We start from the raw sequence: 14888 nt of genomic DNA, 5'->3' as shown, positions 1-14888 counted from the left end.
GAAAGTGGCTGTGAGGAATTCTTGTTCTCAAATGTGACCTCCCTGTGAACAGGATTAGTTTGTACTACTCTGCTGGCATTACTGAATGAAAGAATAGTAGTCCAGGACAATATAAATAAACTAAGAAGGATGATGCAGATACGCAAATGCTAAATTTAGCTTTAAGATGATTATTCCGTGCCTCCTGGCTTTCCTGCTTCTCTGGGAGCAGCACCTGTGGTGTGTGTGACTTGTAGCTCTTGGAGAAGTTTGCTATAGAGAATGGAAGAGGTTTTTTACTTTATTTTTTGCACCTAAAATAGTAATGTAATGGCTGCTAAAGTGCAGGTCTAGAAAAGAGTGGCTGTAGAGGCTGTTTCTTGTGACAGTGTTTCATGGTGCTCTAGTTCAGCCTCGGCTCTCTTTCCTGGTAGAGGAGATCACTTGGACGGGCACTGAATGTAGTTGTGTTCCATGACACAGGAGAGCATAGCATTTGCTTAGAAAAACACAGATAGGAGAAGGATCTTTTCCTAAATTATTAATGTACGTGCTGCAACTTGTAAGACTTAAGGAGCAACCTAAAAATAAGTGAATAGGCATTTTCCCTGTCACTGTCGAATACTATCAGCCGGCTTGCTAGAAATCCACAGGTTTGTGCCATATGTGCTTTTGTAGATGATCGGTGGCTGATTTTTTTTTTTATTCAATAAATGGCTTTATAGGCTTGTAAAGGTGTGTGTAAGTGATAGAGGGAGATCGTAGACGTCTGAAAGAGTTTCATCTGCAGTGTGTGGCTCTCCTACTTTTCCCTGCCTTGCACGGGCGAAGCGAGCAGGGCTTTGCGGGCTGAAACGTGCGGGTTTTGGGTGGAGGCGGAGGTTCGGCTCTGGACGAGCCGCGGGAGCCGCACCGGGCCTGTCCCGCCGCCGCGCGCCGATAGGTGGCGCTGTCGGCGCGGCCACGGGCGGCCCCTCGGCGCGTCCCGCGCTCCCGCCGGGCCGTGCGGGGCTTCCCCGCCGCTCCCCGAGCCCGCTAATTATTGGGTTTGTTTTTTCTCTCTCTTTATTTTATTTTTTTTTTAATTTTTTTTTTTTATTTTAGTCCCGCTCCGTTCCCAGGGGTGCGGGCCGGCGGCGGGAGTGGCGCAGCGGCCCCGCGCGTGCCGGGGCTCGCGGGCGCGGCGTGACCGAGCCCCCCCCCCCCGCCCGTTCCCCCGCGCGTGGGCCCGTCCCGCGTGGGCGCCGCCGGCCGGGGCCGCGCACGGCTCGGAGCGCGGGGGGGGCGGGCCGCGCTAATGAGATGCCGGCGCGGGGCGGGGCCCGGGCAGCGCGGCCAATGGGAGGCGGCGCCGGCGCATAAACGCTGGGGGGGGCCGGGATGCCCGGGTTTTGTGCTGCGCGGCCGAGCGCTCTCCCCGCTCGGAGCCGGCCGAGCGCAGCCCCGCCGGGTCCCGCAGCTCCGGCCCCGCCTCGCCCGGCGGAGCGGCCCCGCACGCACGCACACACGCCTCCGGGAGGAGCGAGACCTGATTTTTTAAAATTTTTTTTCCGGGGAGCGTTTCTGGCCGCGGTCGCATGAATGCCCAATGTTGTAGACCGGTGGCAATGGATCTAGGAGTTTATCAACTAAGACACTTCTCGATTTCGTTCTTATCGTCCTTGCTGGGCACCGACAGCTCGTCCCTGAGGCTCGACAGTAGGTAAATAAGTGTTGTGTCCGGGGGCTCTGCCGGCGGGGCAGGTGAGCCCGGCCGGCTCCTTTGTCCGGGAGCCGCAGCCCCGGCACCGGCGGCCGCCTCTCCCCCGAGGGGCTGCCCTCCCCGGCCCGGCCCCGCTGCCATCCAGCAGCCTGCCATGGAGCTCCGGCTCTGCGGGCCGTCGGGGGGCAGAATGCCGGGATATTCGGTCGGGCTGCGGGCGGGGGCTCGGCGCGGCTGTACAGGTCGCTCTGCTGCATTAGAGCATCCTGGTGAGGCGGCGGCAGGGCAGGATGACTTTCCCAGCCAACTGGCTACCCGTGCTCGCGTCTCTTGTCTCTTAAATAATTCAGCCCCTGCTAATGTATGTGTTTTTTCTCTTTCTTTCTCTCTTGCAGCTCCTCTGGTGCAAGCGTAGTAGCTATCGACAACAAAATCGAGCAAGCGATGGTAGGTACCGCTGGGGCACGTAGACCTTGTTGGTGTTTGGAGCAGTAAACAATATGGGGATGCGGCTGCGAGGTTAACCCGTGCGGGGACGGAGGGGAGGCACGGGGGTCGGCTTCGGGAGCCTTTATTTGCTATTTTTAATTGATGAAAGGCTTCCCGCGGAGAGGAACGCGCACGTTTGTGTATTGATGATGCCGGGGAGGGAATGACGGCATTGCTCCTGCCTTCCCCAACGATTGATCCCGGCTCCGTGCGGCGGCGGAGGGGCGCTGCTGGGCAGAACGCGGAGCCTATTTGTGGGGTTTTATAGTCCCAGAGAGGGGGCGTTTTGGGGTCCTTTCCATTTTATTTTTCTAACTCTCCACCGAGCGCAGGCGAGCGCATCCCCCGCGGGCCGCAGCCAGGGCATCCCCCGCCGCTGCTCCTTTTCTCCCCACGGGCGCCCGGAGCCGGCGGCTTCACCCCGGGCCCGCTGCCCCGTCCCCCGCCCGGCGCGGAGCCCTTTGTTACTGGAGCGGTGCCGGAGCCGCTCTCCCGGGAGCCTCTCGGGCTGTTGCTAGGCAAACTGCGAGCCTTTAACTCACGGCTATAAATAACTCGCCCGCCCATTGGCCGCGCCGCGCTCTGACGTCACCCGCGGGCGCGCGCGGCGGCCGGCGGGCGGGAGGGAGGGAAATGCGGCAACCTGCGCCCAGAACTGGCTGCAGCCGGCGCGCGCGGGGGGGCGGGGCCCGCCGCGGAGGGGCGGGGCCTCGGGGCAGGCCGCGCCGCACGTGAGCGCCGGCCCTGACAGCCCGGCCGGGCCTGGGCACTGCGGGGCCGCTCTCCTAACGCACCCCCTCAACCCTGCCTTCCAGGACCTGGTAAAGAGCCACTTGATGTACGCGGTAAGGGAGGAAGTGGAGGTCCTCAAAGAGCAAATCAAAGAGCTGATAGAGAAGAACTCGCAGCTGGAACAAGAGAACACTCTGCTAAAAACACTTGCCAGCCCAGAGCAGCTCGCCCAGTTCCAGGCGCAGCTGCAGACTGGTTCTCCGCCTTCCTCTTCCCAGTCACAAGGGACGACACAGCAGCCTGCTCAGCCGGCGTCACAGGGCTCAGGGCCTTCAGCATAGCTCCAGATGTCATCGCCACGGTGATTGCTGGCTCCGGGACTGCCCAGAGCGAGGAGGACTAGCGGGAACCCGCCCTTCATCCATTTCAATGCACATCGCAACCCAGACTGAGGACTCCATGCCTTGCACACATCAGGAGAGTCTTCTCCCCCTTGTGTTACACACTCATCTGTCTCTCTCTTACCTCCCTTACCCTTTTGGCTTGAAGGAGTCTATGTTCTTAGGTTGGTTGAATAAAATAAACTTCTTCCAGAGAATTAGCACAAGTACACTGGGGACTCGAGCAGCTTCTGCAAATGGCTGAGAAACGAAGCTGCATGCCTGAATTTTTTTGGTTTGTTTTTAGATCTTCCACTCATCCAGTGCTACAGCTGATACAAGTGCTTTTCAAGCTTGGAAACGTGAAGAAATAGACTGGAGTAAAAAGTGATGGCTCAACCCCCTGTAGTGCATTGGGGTTCCAAAGTGTGGACTGGTGCATAGGATCTAAGAGGAAGAGGGAGAAAGGTAATCTCAGTGTTTAACACTTAATTGTCACCTGAAACCTTAAGTGCAAATATTTGCACCGTTTTCTGAAGCAGTGGACAGGTGCATAAAGCTGTATTATATATAGGAAAACAGGTAGGTGACAATACAGTTGTTGGCTCATAGGATAATTACAATGAAGGTTATTTGCCTACTGTATATTTGTGTATTTAGTGTAATTACTTTGTAAAATAGAAAACTGTAACTATTTAGGTTGTACAGATTGAAGTTTAGTTGTTTCATTGGCTGATCTGAAGAAGTTTGAAAAGTTTTTTTTTATGCTACATAAATAAGAATGCACCTACGCAACTGTTCAGAATTTGGCAAATTAATGCTGTTTGTGTAACTTCTGAAGTTCCCTGGCTGCTGATTATCTCGAAGTAAATCATTGTTCATTGTAGTTTGGTTCAAGATGGGAAAAAACCACTCCAAAAATTACCAAGCCCTGCTAGCAAAGAATTAAAGAAAAAAAATTGGATTTCCCAGTATGGATTTTTTGCATATGATCTGTATAGTAGTATGCATATGTTTTTGTGCATGTTCTCTACAGTTGTAACACGTCAATGTATTTAACTGTTGCACTTGTCAACTTTCAATAAAGCATACAATGTTGATAAATCACTGTTCGTATATTGTACTGGTGTTAACCACAGCTGCTTTTAGGATGTTGCAATGCAGTTCTACATGGGTGGTGAGGTCAGGAAGCTAAGTCTTGGTGCAAGATGATGCCTGTTGGCTTTAGGTCATTAGTTTCAGCTAAAAATGCAGCTTCTGCTTTCCGTGTCTCTTTAAAACAGGTAGATACTGATGTTAATCAGAGGAAAAGGGATTAGGGCACCTGACTAAGCAGAATTCTGGGTTTAATCCAGTCCTATATGGTCAGGACTGTTGGGCCACAGATACCTGTTGTATATGAATATATAAGTTGTTTTCTAGTGACAAACTGCCCTTGCCTGTGCACTGGTCATCCCATGCTGGCACAGTTCCCACCCTTAACACGGGGTGACAAAGGGCGAAAGCACTTCAACCATCCCACCAGGTCAGCCTCTATTACAGTGTTAATTCTGCCTTCTGAAAAATGTTGAGAATAATTTCCACTTTTGTGTGTGTAAGTTTGGAAAAAATGCTTCTTTAGTAATAGTGCTTAAAACTGAATCTAAGCTTACGAATTTCTAGGCTAATGAGTAGTGAAGGTGTGATTGATACACTGCAACCAGGGGAGCAAAGGAATTTGTAGTTTTACAGCAGTGACTTAAAATCTAAATACAAGAAATTAATTTGACTTTAAATATGAGGGGTAATTACAAAGGTTTTTTAATAAGGTCATATGACTGTTTACTTCACATAATGAAAATCAGGAGATACTATTTTTGTGGAGCTTCTCGTTACTGAGAACAATCAAGTGTAGCAGAGGAAACTAGAAAGCTGAGGGCTCAATGGTAAGACGGGTCACTCTTGTGTAATTTATAGCCAAGTTTTTGCTTTCAGTGGATACTGACCATGCAGCAGTTCAGGCACTGCTTAGCTGAATCACAAGTAGTTGAATTGCCTTTATTGGGGTTGCCATATTAAAGTGCTTGCGTGAGTATCTTCATGGGAGTGTGAATTTGAATTCATGGCTGGTGTTCTCGAGATTTCAGTGTACGGTTTAGGAGTGCTCTTAACAAGGAAACACCAGAAAGAAATGCAGGACTTTTCTTTTTAATGGATTATGCTAAAATTAGAAATTGTTGATGGCCTTTGTGGCAGAACAACACTTGAATGATTTGGATCCAACAAAAGGAATGCTAATTTTGGTTCTTTTTAAAGGGCTTAATTGTCTCCAGTTGCATTTATATTCTGACTGTCTCTAGTGCTTCCAGGCTATAATATTGTGAAAATTGACTTTTTTATATACTTACACGGGTCAGCTTTTTCACCTGCTTCAGTTATCAAAATTTGTGAAGAATTTTTTTTTTAAATTAATTAAATTGATCTCTGGGTTTATTTCTTTTAAGAACAGCATCAACATATTCTAAATTCTGAATTTGGGGGTTTTTAGACTGTTTTTTGATAAAGGATTTGGAAGGTTTCAGGATTTTGCTTAGGTAATGCATTAATAATTTTAGTACACTGTACTAAACAGTGGCAAATCAATGCTGGCAAATCTGATCATTTATGTACTGATTAGTTCTAAACTGTGGAGCTGGTTCTTGTAGCTGTTTATTAATTGCTAAAATGAGGCCAAGCAATGTTTTTTTTTTCTGAGATGATTTTAGCAATAGCTCTGTCAAAGCTGCAGCCTTTTCATGAAACAGATTCAAGTTGACTCTAAAATTGTGCTTGAAATCCAGACAAAGAGTAGATGTTTGTCAGTTACGTTGTAATACTTCTGGAATGAATTGTTTTGATTTTTGCTTTTGTTCTAGAACAAATAATTTTTCAGAGAACTTTAAATCAAATGTTATCAGTGGTCAAGAGTGTTGTCTCTTTCCACCAAAATTTTTCTTTTTACAAAGTCTGAGATGCTAATGTTTTCATCCATACTTAAAGTCATATTAAATGTAACCTATCTTTTATATGTCAAGTTTTTTATTCTCTGCTTATCTCCAATTCAGTAACTCTTCAGGCTATATTCAAGCTATTTGTCACTTGTCAATTAGCTGCACAATGGCTTTGTTTTTAACAGCAATATGATAAGCTGATCAAAGCAAATTATCATTGAGACCAGGTTGTTGGTCTTCTTTCTTCTTACAGCTTTTTTTTTTTTTTTTTTTTTTTTTTTTTTTTTTTTTTTTTTTTAACCAATACTTCTTTGGCAAATAATTCTGAGGGAAGTCCAGGTGGTTCAGATTCTGAGGTCTCTATAAGTACTTGAAAGTGCTGGCTAGAGCTGGGATAGAGCTAATTTTCCTCAGAGTAGCTGGTACGGGGTCATGGGTTGGATTTGTGACCAAAACAGTGCTGGTAACACAGGGATGTGTTTGTTACAGCTGAGCAGGACTGACACTGAGTCAGAGCCCTTTCTGTCTCTCAGCCCAGTCCACCAGAGAGGGCTGGGGGTGCACAAGGAGCTGGGAGAGGACACAGCTTGGACAGCTGACCCCAACTGACCACAGGGGAATCCTATAATGTACGGTGGTGTACTCAGTGTATAGGGCTGGGATAAGAAGGAGAAGAAGTTCAGAATGTAGGTGTTTGTCTTCCCCAATCACTGTTACGTGTGGTGGAGCCCTGCTTTCCTGGAGATGGCTGAACACATCTGCCCACGGGGAGTGGTGAATAGATTCCTTGTTTTGCTTCTCTGTTAAACTGTATTTATCTCAACACACAAGTTTTCTCACTTTTCTGATTCTCTCCCCTGTCCCACTGTGAGGGAGTAAGGAAGTGACTGTTGTGGAAGGAAAGAGAAATAAGAGCAAGTGGCTGTTGTGGCACTGAGCAGCTGCCTGGTTAAACCACAACAGTCCTTTCTGTTGCCTGCTTCTGGCTCGAAGTACCGCTAGATGCGATTGGAATGTGCTCGATCGATTTTATAGCTGCTATTGCTGTTTTGCTGTTAGTTGACAGGCTCCTGTTTGCCATAGGGCTTGCTTGCCTGAGTCTAGTGCTCATTAGCGGCTGCTCGCTGCACTACTGTGCTGCTTATCACCTTACTCTGTGGTGCCTGGGAACATTTTGATAACAGCCATGGCAATGTGTTGGGCTGGCAGATGGCCAGAGCTGCTGTGCTGCTGTTCTGGGCAGGCTGGAACTCCAACGTGAACTCGAGTGGAAGGGCCTGTGACCTGTGGGTGAGTCCATGTGGGAGCTGGACACCTTGAGGCATCTGTGGCCCTGGATAAGGCCATGCCAGAGCAGGTACATCTCACAGCATCTGTGCCTGTGGTTATGTCTGTCACAGCAGCTGGATCTCTAAAGGGATTGTGGCCCAAGGGTAAGTCCGTGCTGGAGAAGGCACACCTTGGAACATCAGTGGCTGTGCTTCAGGTCATGCAAGAGTTCCCCCAAGTGTGTGGCTGTGGATAAGCCCAGGAGAGAGCAAATACACCCCTGGAGGGACTGCAGTCATGGGTAAGGCCATGCAGGTTTATTTTCAAAGGGACTGGCTGTGGGTGACGCCATGCTGGAGCAGGAACATCTCTGAAGGCATTGTGGCCCATGGAAAAGGCCATGCTGAAACTGGTCTACCTCAAAGCAACTGTGGCTGTGAGAAAGTCCATGCCACAGCAGGTAAACCCTTGAAGAGTCTGTGGTTTGTAGATAAGGCTTCACTTGGAGCAGGTACACTCCTAAGGGACTGCAGTCTCTGGAAAAGTCCAAGCCAGAGTAGGGCAAGCAGAAGAGTTAACTACAATTTTAAACCCCATGGTCTGCTCCAAATGAACCAGAGGTGGAGATTGTAATGGAAATCTCTTGAAATTGTTGTAATGTGGAATTTAATTTGCATGTTACAGGAATTACTCCAGCAGGGATCACCCAAACCAGTGGAGGACAAGCCTTACAGGAAGCAGTGCAAGTGCAGCAGTGGCCTGACCTGACCTGCTGTTGGTGCCCAGTAACTCCACACAGCATACCATGTCTCCTGTCCTGACCAAAGTCATGGACTAATGAACTCAGAGGATGAACTCAGATCCATTTTGTGGATGTTTGTGGGTGCATGACAGACATTTCACAGGGGTGATCCATAGACTGAGGAAGTGATACCTGTGTATTGTATCAAAGGATGGGGGCAGTGGGGGTGGATCATGAGGATGTACTGGATAGTGTGGGACCTGAACATGAAGTAAATGGCATGGAATCAGGAATGGAGAATATCCTGGTTTGGACTGGGATAGAGCTAGGATTCATCATAGGAGCAGCTAGTGTGGGGCTATAGTTTGGTTTTGTGCAGAGAACAGTGTTGATGATACAGGGATGTGTTTGTTACAGCTGAGCAGGGCTGACACTGAGTGAGGGCCCTTTCTGCCTCTCACCCCACCCCAACAGTGAGAGGGCTGGGAGTGTGCAAGGAGCTGGGAGGGGACAGAGCTGGAACAGCTGACCCCAAAGGGATATCCCAGACCATATGGCATCATACTCAGCATACAAAGCTGGGGGAAGAAGAAGGAAGGGATGTTTTGGATTATGGAGTTCATCTCCCAAGTCACCATTACATGTGATGGAGCCCTGCTTTCGTGGGGATGGCTGAACACCTGCCTGCCCATGGGAAGTGATGAATGGATTCCCTGTTGTGCTTTGCTTGTGTGCACAGCTTTTGCTTCACCTGTAAAACTGTCTTGATACCAACCTGCAAGTCTTCTCACTTCTCTGAATCTCCACCCCATCCCAGTGGGGAGAGTGAGCAAGTGACTGTTGTGGAAGGAAGGAGAAATACTCTTCAATAACATGCCTGGAAACTGTCCAGAGAGCACCCAGACAAAACCTCCCAGCAGCAGGGGAGTAAATGCAGTGCCTTAGAGATGCCTCTCCCTAATTCTTACAGAATAAATCAATGCCTGGGAGGCAGTTTCCTGTGGTTCAGCTGCAGAAAGAACCCCACAAGGCTATTTGGGAATTACCACCCATGATTTTTTTGTAGCTACAAATCTCAATACAAAGAATTTTAATTATTATTTATTCTTTGCAGGGAGAAATAGCAGCTTGCTGGCTGAACACTTGTTTATTTATTACGTGCCCTTTGCAAAACCTCTTGTTTAGCATCCTGAGCATGTTAGTAACAGGTCACATCTTACAGATGATGCATTATTTCTCACTTTTCTCCTCTCTCTTTAGGAATATATTTTTTAAATTCCTGGTGAATTTTCTGCTGGAGTAAACCTGAAAGAAGTTAGAAATTCAAGGAAATCAGCCCAATTCCAACCTTTGCTGTTCAGTGTTACTTCAGATGTATGAAATTAAATGGAAGATGGTTGCTGGAGGGACCTCCTGAGAAGTCTGGAGTGAACTCAGGCATTTGAATGTTTGGGGATATTCTGAAAAACTCCTGCCCTGGGCCAGTTCTTTTCCTGCAATGAGTAAGCAGACTCTTCTGACTGCATTTATTTAGTATGTGCTGAGCTAGGTCAACAAAGGCCCTGCTTCAAAATCCAAGGCAAGGAGTTTCCAGCAGACACTGGCAGCTGCCCTCCTCAACTGGGGTCCAATTTCCAACAGGAGCAAAGCCAAGCTCAACAACGAAGTTAAAAGCCAAACCATGAATAAACTGACTTCCTTACATTGTAAATATATCGGAAAAGGGCAGCAGTTCAAAAGGGAAAATGAGCAAAACTCTGATTATTTTCCTTGAACCTGAATCCCAGGGGGTGATTGTCCGTTGAGATGTCCCCAGGAGAGTTGTGCTGCGCCAAGAAGCAAGAGAGTTTGGGTAGGACATGGCCAAGAGGCCTCCAAACTGTTGCACAACAGGAATTTGGGTACAGCGTAACAATCGGCTGAGGAAAGGGAAAACAGTTCTCAAAAACCTTTTTCCTGAGCTAAGTCAGATTCTCAGGCCATCTTGAAGCTTAATTTTGATTCCTCAGCTGCGTTGGGTGGGGGTGGTTTATCAGTGATGTGTATGTGGTAATACACACTGGACGTGGTTCAAGTCATCGTGAAAAAGTAGCTACAGGCAAAAATAAAGGTCATAACACTCCAATTGATGGTCTTGGATTTTGGGTGCACTGAGAGCTCTGTTAAAGTTCTCCCTCTTTGGAGCTCTAATGGTGCTGTAAAATGACGAGAGGTTTTGATCTGGCAAGTGCAAGCTCAGGGCAATCCACCTTAATCTTGGAAGTAACAAAACAGCAGTGAATAAAACTTTCCAGCCTTTAAAACCAAAGTCAAGAAGAACAAATCTCAATGGCCTTCAGAATGGAAAGCAGATGAAGTTGTTCATCAGGGAGTACTGGAAGCAAAAGAGATGAGCTTATTTGTGTATTGTTTAAATTACTGTTAGCTGCTTTTTAGTCCAGCATATACTCAGGATCTCTAGGATTTGGAAGTTGGGTGTCTGTGCTGAGGTTTCAGATCTCTCCCCCCACACCTCCCCAAAAAAATCTTGTTAAAAGAATGTACCTGCATTATGCTCTCTGTGGGGGCTGCTTGTAAATGGCCACTTTTCCATTAGTTTTATGACTGAGAACCTCCCTCTTCTGCTTTTTTGCTCCTGCTTTAATTGACACTTTGCTAGCAGATAGCCATCGGAAAAGACATCTGCAATTCAATTAGATCTGTGCTTAAACTCATGATCTCTGTGAAACCAGCTGCTGACAGAACAGGGCTCACTGGGGCTGCAGCCTGCGGTGCTTTGCATTTCATCCCCCTCCTGCCCTGCTGGCCCCGCTTACAGGTGCTTGAAATGAGGACTCATTCCCCAACAGGAGGCTGGCAGGAGCTCATTTCCTCTTCCTTGCAAAGCCGGAGAGAAGCTGGGAACTTGGCATTACTGAGGAGCCACCAAACCTGCTGTATAATGTACTGAAGGTGGTTGCTGCAGAGTAGAATCTTTCTGCCGTGGGAGGTAGGATATTAAGGAGTTCCAAAGGTGCTCCAGGGGTAACATCTTTTGCATAGAGATGAAAGCATGATGAATTTATAGGAATGTCCATACCAAAAGAAGTTGGACTTTTTCGCTGACTTAATTCAGCCTCTGGTGCTGTAAGTGAAGTGTTCCCTGGTGCAGCTGCTCCAGCACCACCATTCCTGCTTGCAGTGACCCTTATGAGGTGACTGAGGTGAGAACCAAGCATCTGGGCAGGCCAGACCACTGAACTCCTGCAAGGAACAGCTCTTTGGAATACTTCCATGATCCTAGAGGTAAATGTTGGTCTCTTAAGTGATGTCAGGCTAGTCCCTGACACAAACCACAGCTTTGTTTATAAATGCTCCAGAAGGATGTTACAAAGTGCTTCAGTGGTCTTGCTTAAAGCATTTGTAAGAACTGATTATAAAGACTTGCAAAATCACAAGAAGCCAGGAGGGCTTCTTTGTAGAAAATATATAGTTGATGAAAACCCCAGATCTGAGGAGAAATGAAAAGTGAAGGTAAGCATGAAGAGTGGATTTGGTTTGCAGCTCACTGCAAGTTCCCCTGCCTTCAGGGGGAACTGGGCCCCAGTTGATGGAGGGTAAAACTGAATATTTAACTGGGATGGGAGAAAATTGAATGGGGATCAGAACAATGCAGCTGAACGTAGCAGATTGGTCAGTCTCATACCTGTCTGTGCCCCTAAGTATAGGGCTTAGCAAAGCCTTGGTGGGAAGCCTGAAGCCATGGGCTTTCTCATTTTACAATATTGTTCTTAGTTTATTTTTAATAAATCAAGTGAAATCTTACATGGAAAGGAATTAGTCTAGGAGAGGTCCCTTTCTGTTTTAAAGAGTTGATGGTGAGAAGATTTGGGGCTGCTTTTCTACTGGAGCATCCTCAAAGCCTGCAGTGTTTTAACTTGCTCCTGGACAATCTGGATTTTGTCAGAACACATGCACATGCCTAGACCCCCCAGGCCATCCATGGTAAGCCTGTTGGATCAGGAGGTGGAAGGCCTGTAAGACAGGTGATGTAGGACCTTTCAGCTGGCCACTGCCCACCCACCCTTCCCTCAAGGAGCTCCTGGTTAGGGTTATGCCCCCAGACTCTGGTGAGGCACATGCAGCAGGGAGAGGGCTGCACCTCTGCACCCTGTAGCCCAGGGGAAAACATTTCCACTTTCCATGGATTTTCTAATTTCATCTCAGCATGGCTGCTTATAGGCAATCTAGAGGTAAAATTAACTTGTACCACAATTCTCTTTGCATTTCACCACACTGCTTCGATGGCAAGCACCCCTTTATTTAAAAAGGTTTCGTTTGGGGATGTGAAAGTACGGGTACCAGTTGTTAGTAATTTAGAGAGGAAAAAATTCTTGTATCAATGCTAAAAACCTAATGTAAATATAAAATACTCTGTAGAAGGCTATAGGAGTTCTGCAGACAGGGCTGTACATCGTAGGGGGAAGAAAGAATCCTTCCAGCAAAGCCTGGGAGTTCATGGCTGTTCCAGCTCCTGGAAGACCAACCAATCTAGGGAAAGGTTGAAATTAAAACACACCCTTTTGAGATGTTGTGTATGAAAACTCTCAGACATTAATTTTCTGTTCAGAAAAAGAGAAAAGTAAAGCAATCTTTAAATTTTCACAAAACTCTCTTTCTATATATACTTCAAAATTTGCCAGTGACGCTACTGGGCAACATCAGTACAGATAAAGGATATATCACCTATCATCTATGTTAGAAACTGATCCAGGATAAACCCTCAGTATTGCTAATTTCTGGTGACCTTATCGTAATGCCAGATAGATTTGATGTTCCCATTAAAATGTGAGTTCCTGAAATAATGCTGCTCCTGTGAGCCTTGTACCTTCTATTAAGAATGAGTCAGCTTCTAGCCTTGGGTTTCTGGGTAAAAGAGCTGAAAATATCAACGAGCTGCAATACACTAAGCTAGAAATCAGAAAAGAAATAAGCGAAAAAAGCAATCCAAAATTGTTTTTTAAGATTAAATGACATTTTTGGCCTGAAATTTTGGATAGTTTGACAACTCTGAAATCGTGTTGGACCAAACTTGTTCTTGTACTGTGACAGTGACACAGTCTGCCTTTTGTGTCATGGAGCCCTGATCCTGCAACAAATTAATTAAGAAACAGTTTGGGGTTAAACAAACACAGGATCAATCTTTCTGTTTCACATAGTGGGACTGATTTTGTTTTTCCTTAATGTGTGACAGTTTTGTGATATTTAAGCATATGCTTGGATTTTTAACCTTAAATACCATTTATCTCTTTCCCACCCAAGGAGCATTTTGTATTCAATGTGTTTTATCTGGTGACTCATATTATCTGCAAATAATCAAGCTGAAATACTAATTGCTTTTGAAGAGCGAATAAAGGATGACATTGTTCTGGATCATCAAAAGCAATTCAATCTGTTCCTCAAGGCAGGAATAAAGGTTGCAGCCTTGTTTACAAAAATGGGGAAGGCAAGGAGCCACTCTCTTTCAGCTGTGCAGATGGGTGAGGAGAAACAGTGTTCGGATTGGGGTTATAGAATGCTACAGCTCTACTGAGCCTTTCCAAAGTAGCATTTTGTTCATACAGCCAGCTGTGCTTTCTCAGTGGCCCCAACAGTGAGGGAAGATCTGTGGATCCAAAACTCTCCAACAACAGGTTTCCTAAAGCTTAGGTTGTGTTTTGAAGGGTCAAGACAAAGCACTGACTTTTCTGTTTTCCAGAAACTGCTGGCTAAGTCAACGAGGTTGAAAAATACAAGCGGCCATTTTCAGCAAAAATAACCACCAGCAGCAATGGTCCCATCTCCAGTCTACTACATGTCATCCTTTCAGAACTTCATCAGGGCATAGCAAAGGACAGGAGAGTTGTTTGAAAAACTGGAATCGCAGAATAATAGCATTGCTTCTGGTTGGTTTGCAATGCCCAAACCATACCTCTAGCTTCCCAGGCTCTGGATTTAAGGGCCTGGAGAAGAAGCCCTATGAGGAGCAGCTGAAGTCACTTGGTCTGTTCCCCCTGGAGGAGACTGAGGGGAGACCTTGCAGTCTCCAAGTTCCTTGTGAGGGGAAGAGGAGGGGCAGGCACTGATCTCTTCTCTGTGGTGCCCAGTGACAGGACCCCAGGGAATGGCCTGAAGCTGTCAGGGGAGGTTCAGGTTGGATATCAGAAAAAGGTTCTTCACCCAGAGGGTGGTTGGGCATTGGAACAGCCTCCCCAGGGAAGTGGTCACAGCACCAGCCTGGCAGAGTTCAAGAAGCTTTGGACATGCTCATTTTTGGACAATGCTCTCAGGCACATGGTGTGATTCTTGGGGATGGTGCTGTACAGGGTCAGGAGTTGGACTTGATGATCCTTGGGGGTCCCTGCCAACTCAGCATATTCTGTGATTCTGTGAATAATGATTTATCGCACATTAAAACACTTACTGCTGGGTTGAAATGACAAATGTACACAATGGCTTTTGATTTTATACAATTTGCTTTTAAAATATGAGAGGCTGATCTAAGGCTTAATTGTTTAGTGAGCAGCCTTTGTTCTACTGATGCTGGGAAGTCATTTCCCAGGCTGTGTCACCTGCTGACCCGAAGCATCAGGGAATGAAAGCAGACC

General features: G+C 46.9%; 1 protein-coding gene and 1 long non-coding RNA gene across 6 annotated transcripts in view; both read left to right on the top strand.

Annotated features, from left to right (window-relative positions):
* TSC22D1 (TSC22 domain family member 1) overlaps nucleotides 1-4389 on the top strand; it is a 90183-nt gene extending 85794 nt beyond the window's left edge. For 3 of the 5 annotated variants that reach the window (XM_083854884.1, XM_083854882.1, XM_083854886.1), the window contains 2 exons: nucleotides 2077-2128; nucleotides 2986-4389. In XM_083854884.1, coding sequence (XP_083711010.1) covers nucleotides 2077-2128; nucleotides 2986-3243 — 310 coding nt within the window. In that variant the 3' untranslated portion in view covers nucleotides 3244-4389. Of the gene's footprint in view, nucleotides 1-714; nucleotides 1682-2076; nucleotides 2129-2985 lie in introns of those variants that run through there. The other 2 variants (XM_083854883.1, XM_083854885.1) reach the window with 2 other exon arrangements.
* A 3092-nt stretch (nucleotides 4390-7481) lies between these two features.
* Nucleotides 7482-11541, top strand: LOC310906094. Its single transcript, XR_014589347.1, has 3 exons — nucleotides 7482-7541; nucleotides 7652-7821; nucleotides 9523-11541. It is a non-coding gene; the product is annotated as an uncharacterized lncRNA (long non-coding RNA).
* Nucleotides 11542-14888: the final 3347 nt, after the last annotated feature.

Source organism: Zosterops lateralis, assembly GCF_965231275.1.
Source record: "Zosterops lateralis genome assembly, chromosome: 2".
Classification (NCBI taxonomy): Eukaryota; Metazoa; Chordata; class Aves; order Passeriformes; family Zosteropidae; genus Zosterops; species Zosterops lateralis.
Note: the sequence above shows the minus strand (reverse complement) of the source record. Positions and strands in the feature narration are given on the sequence as shown.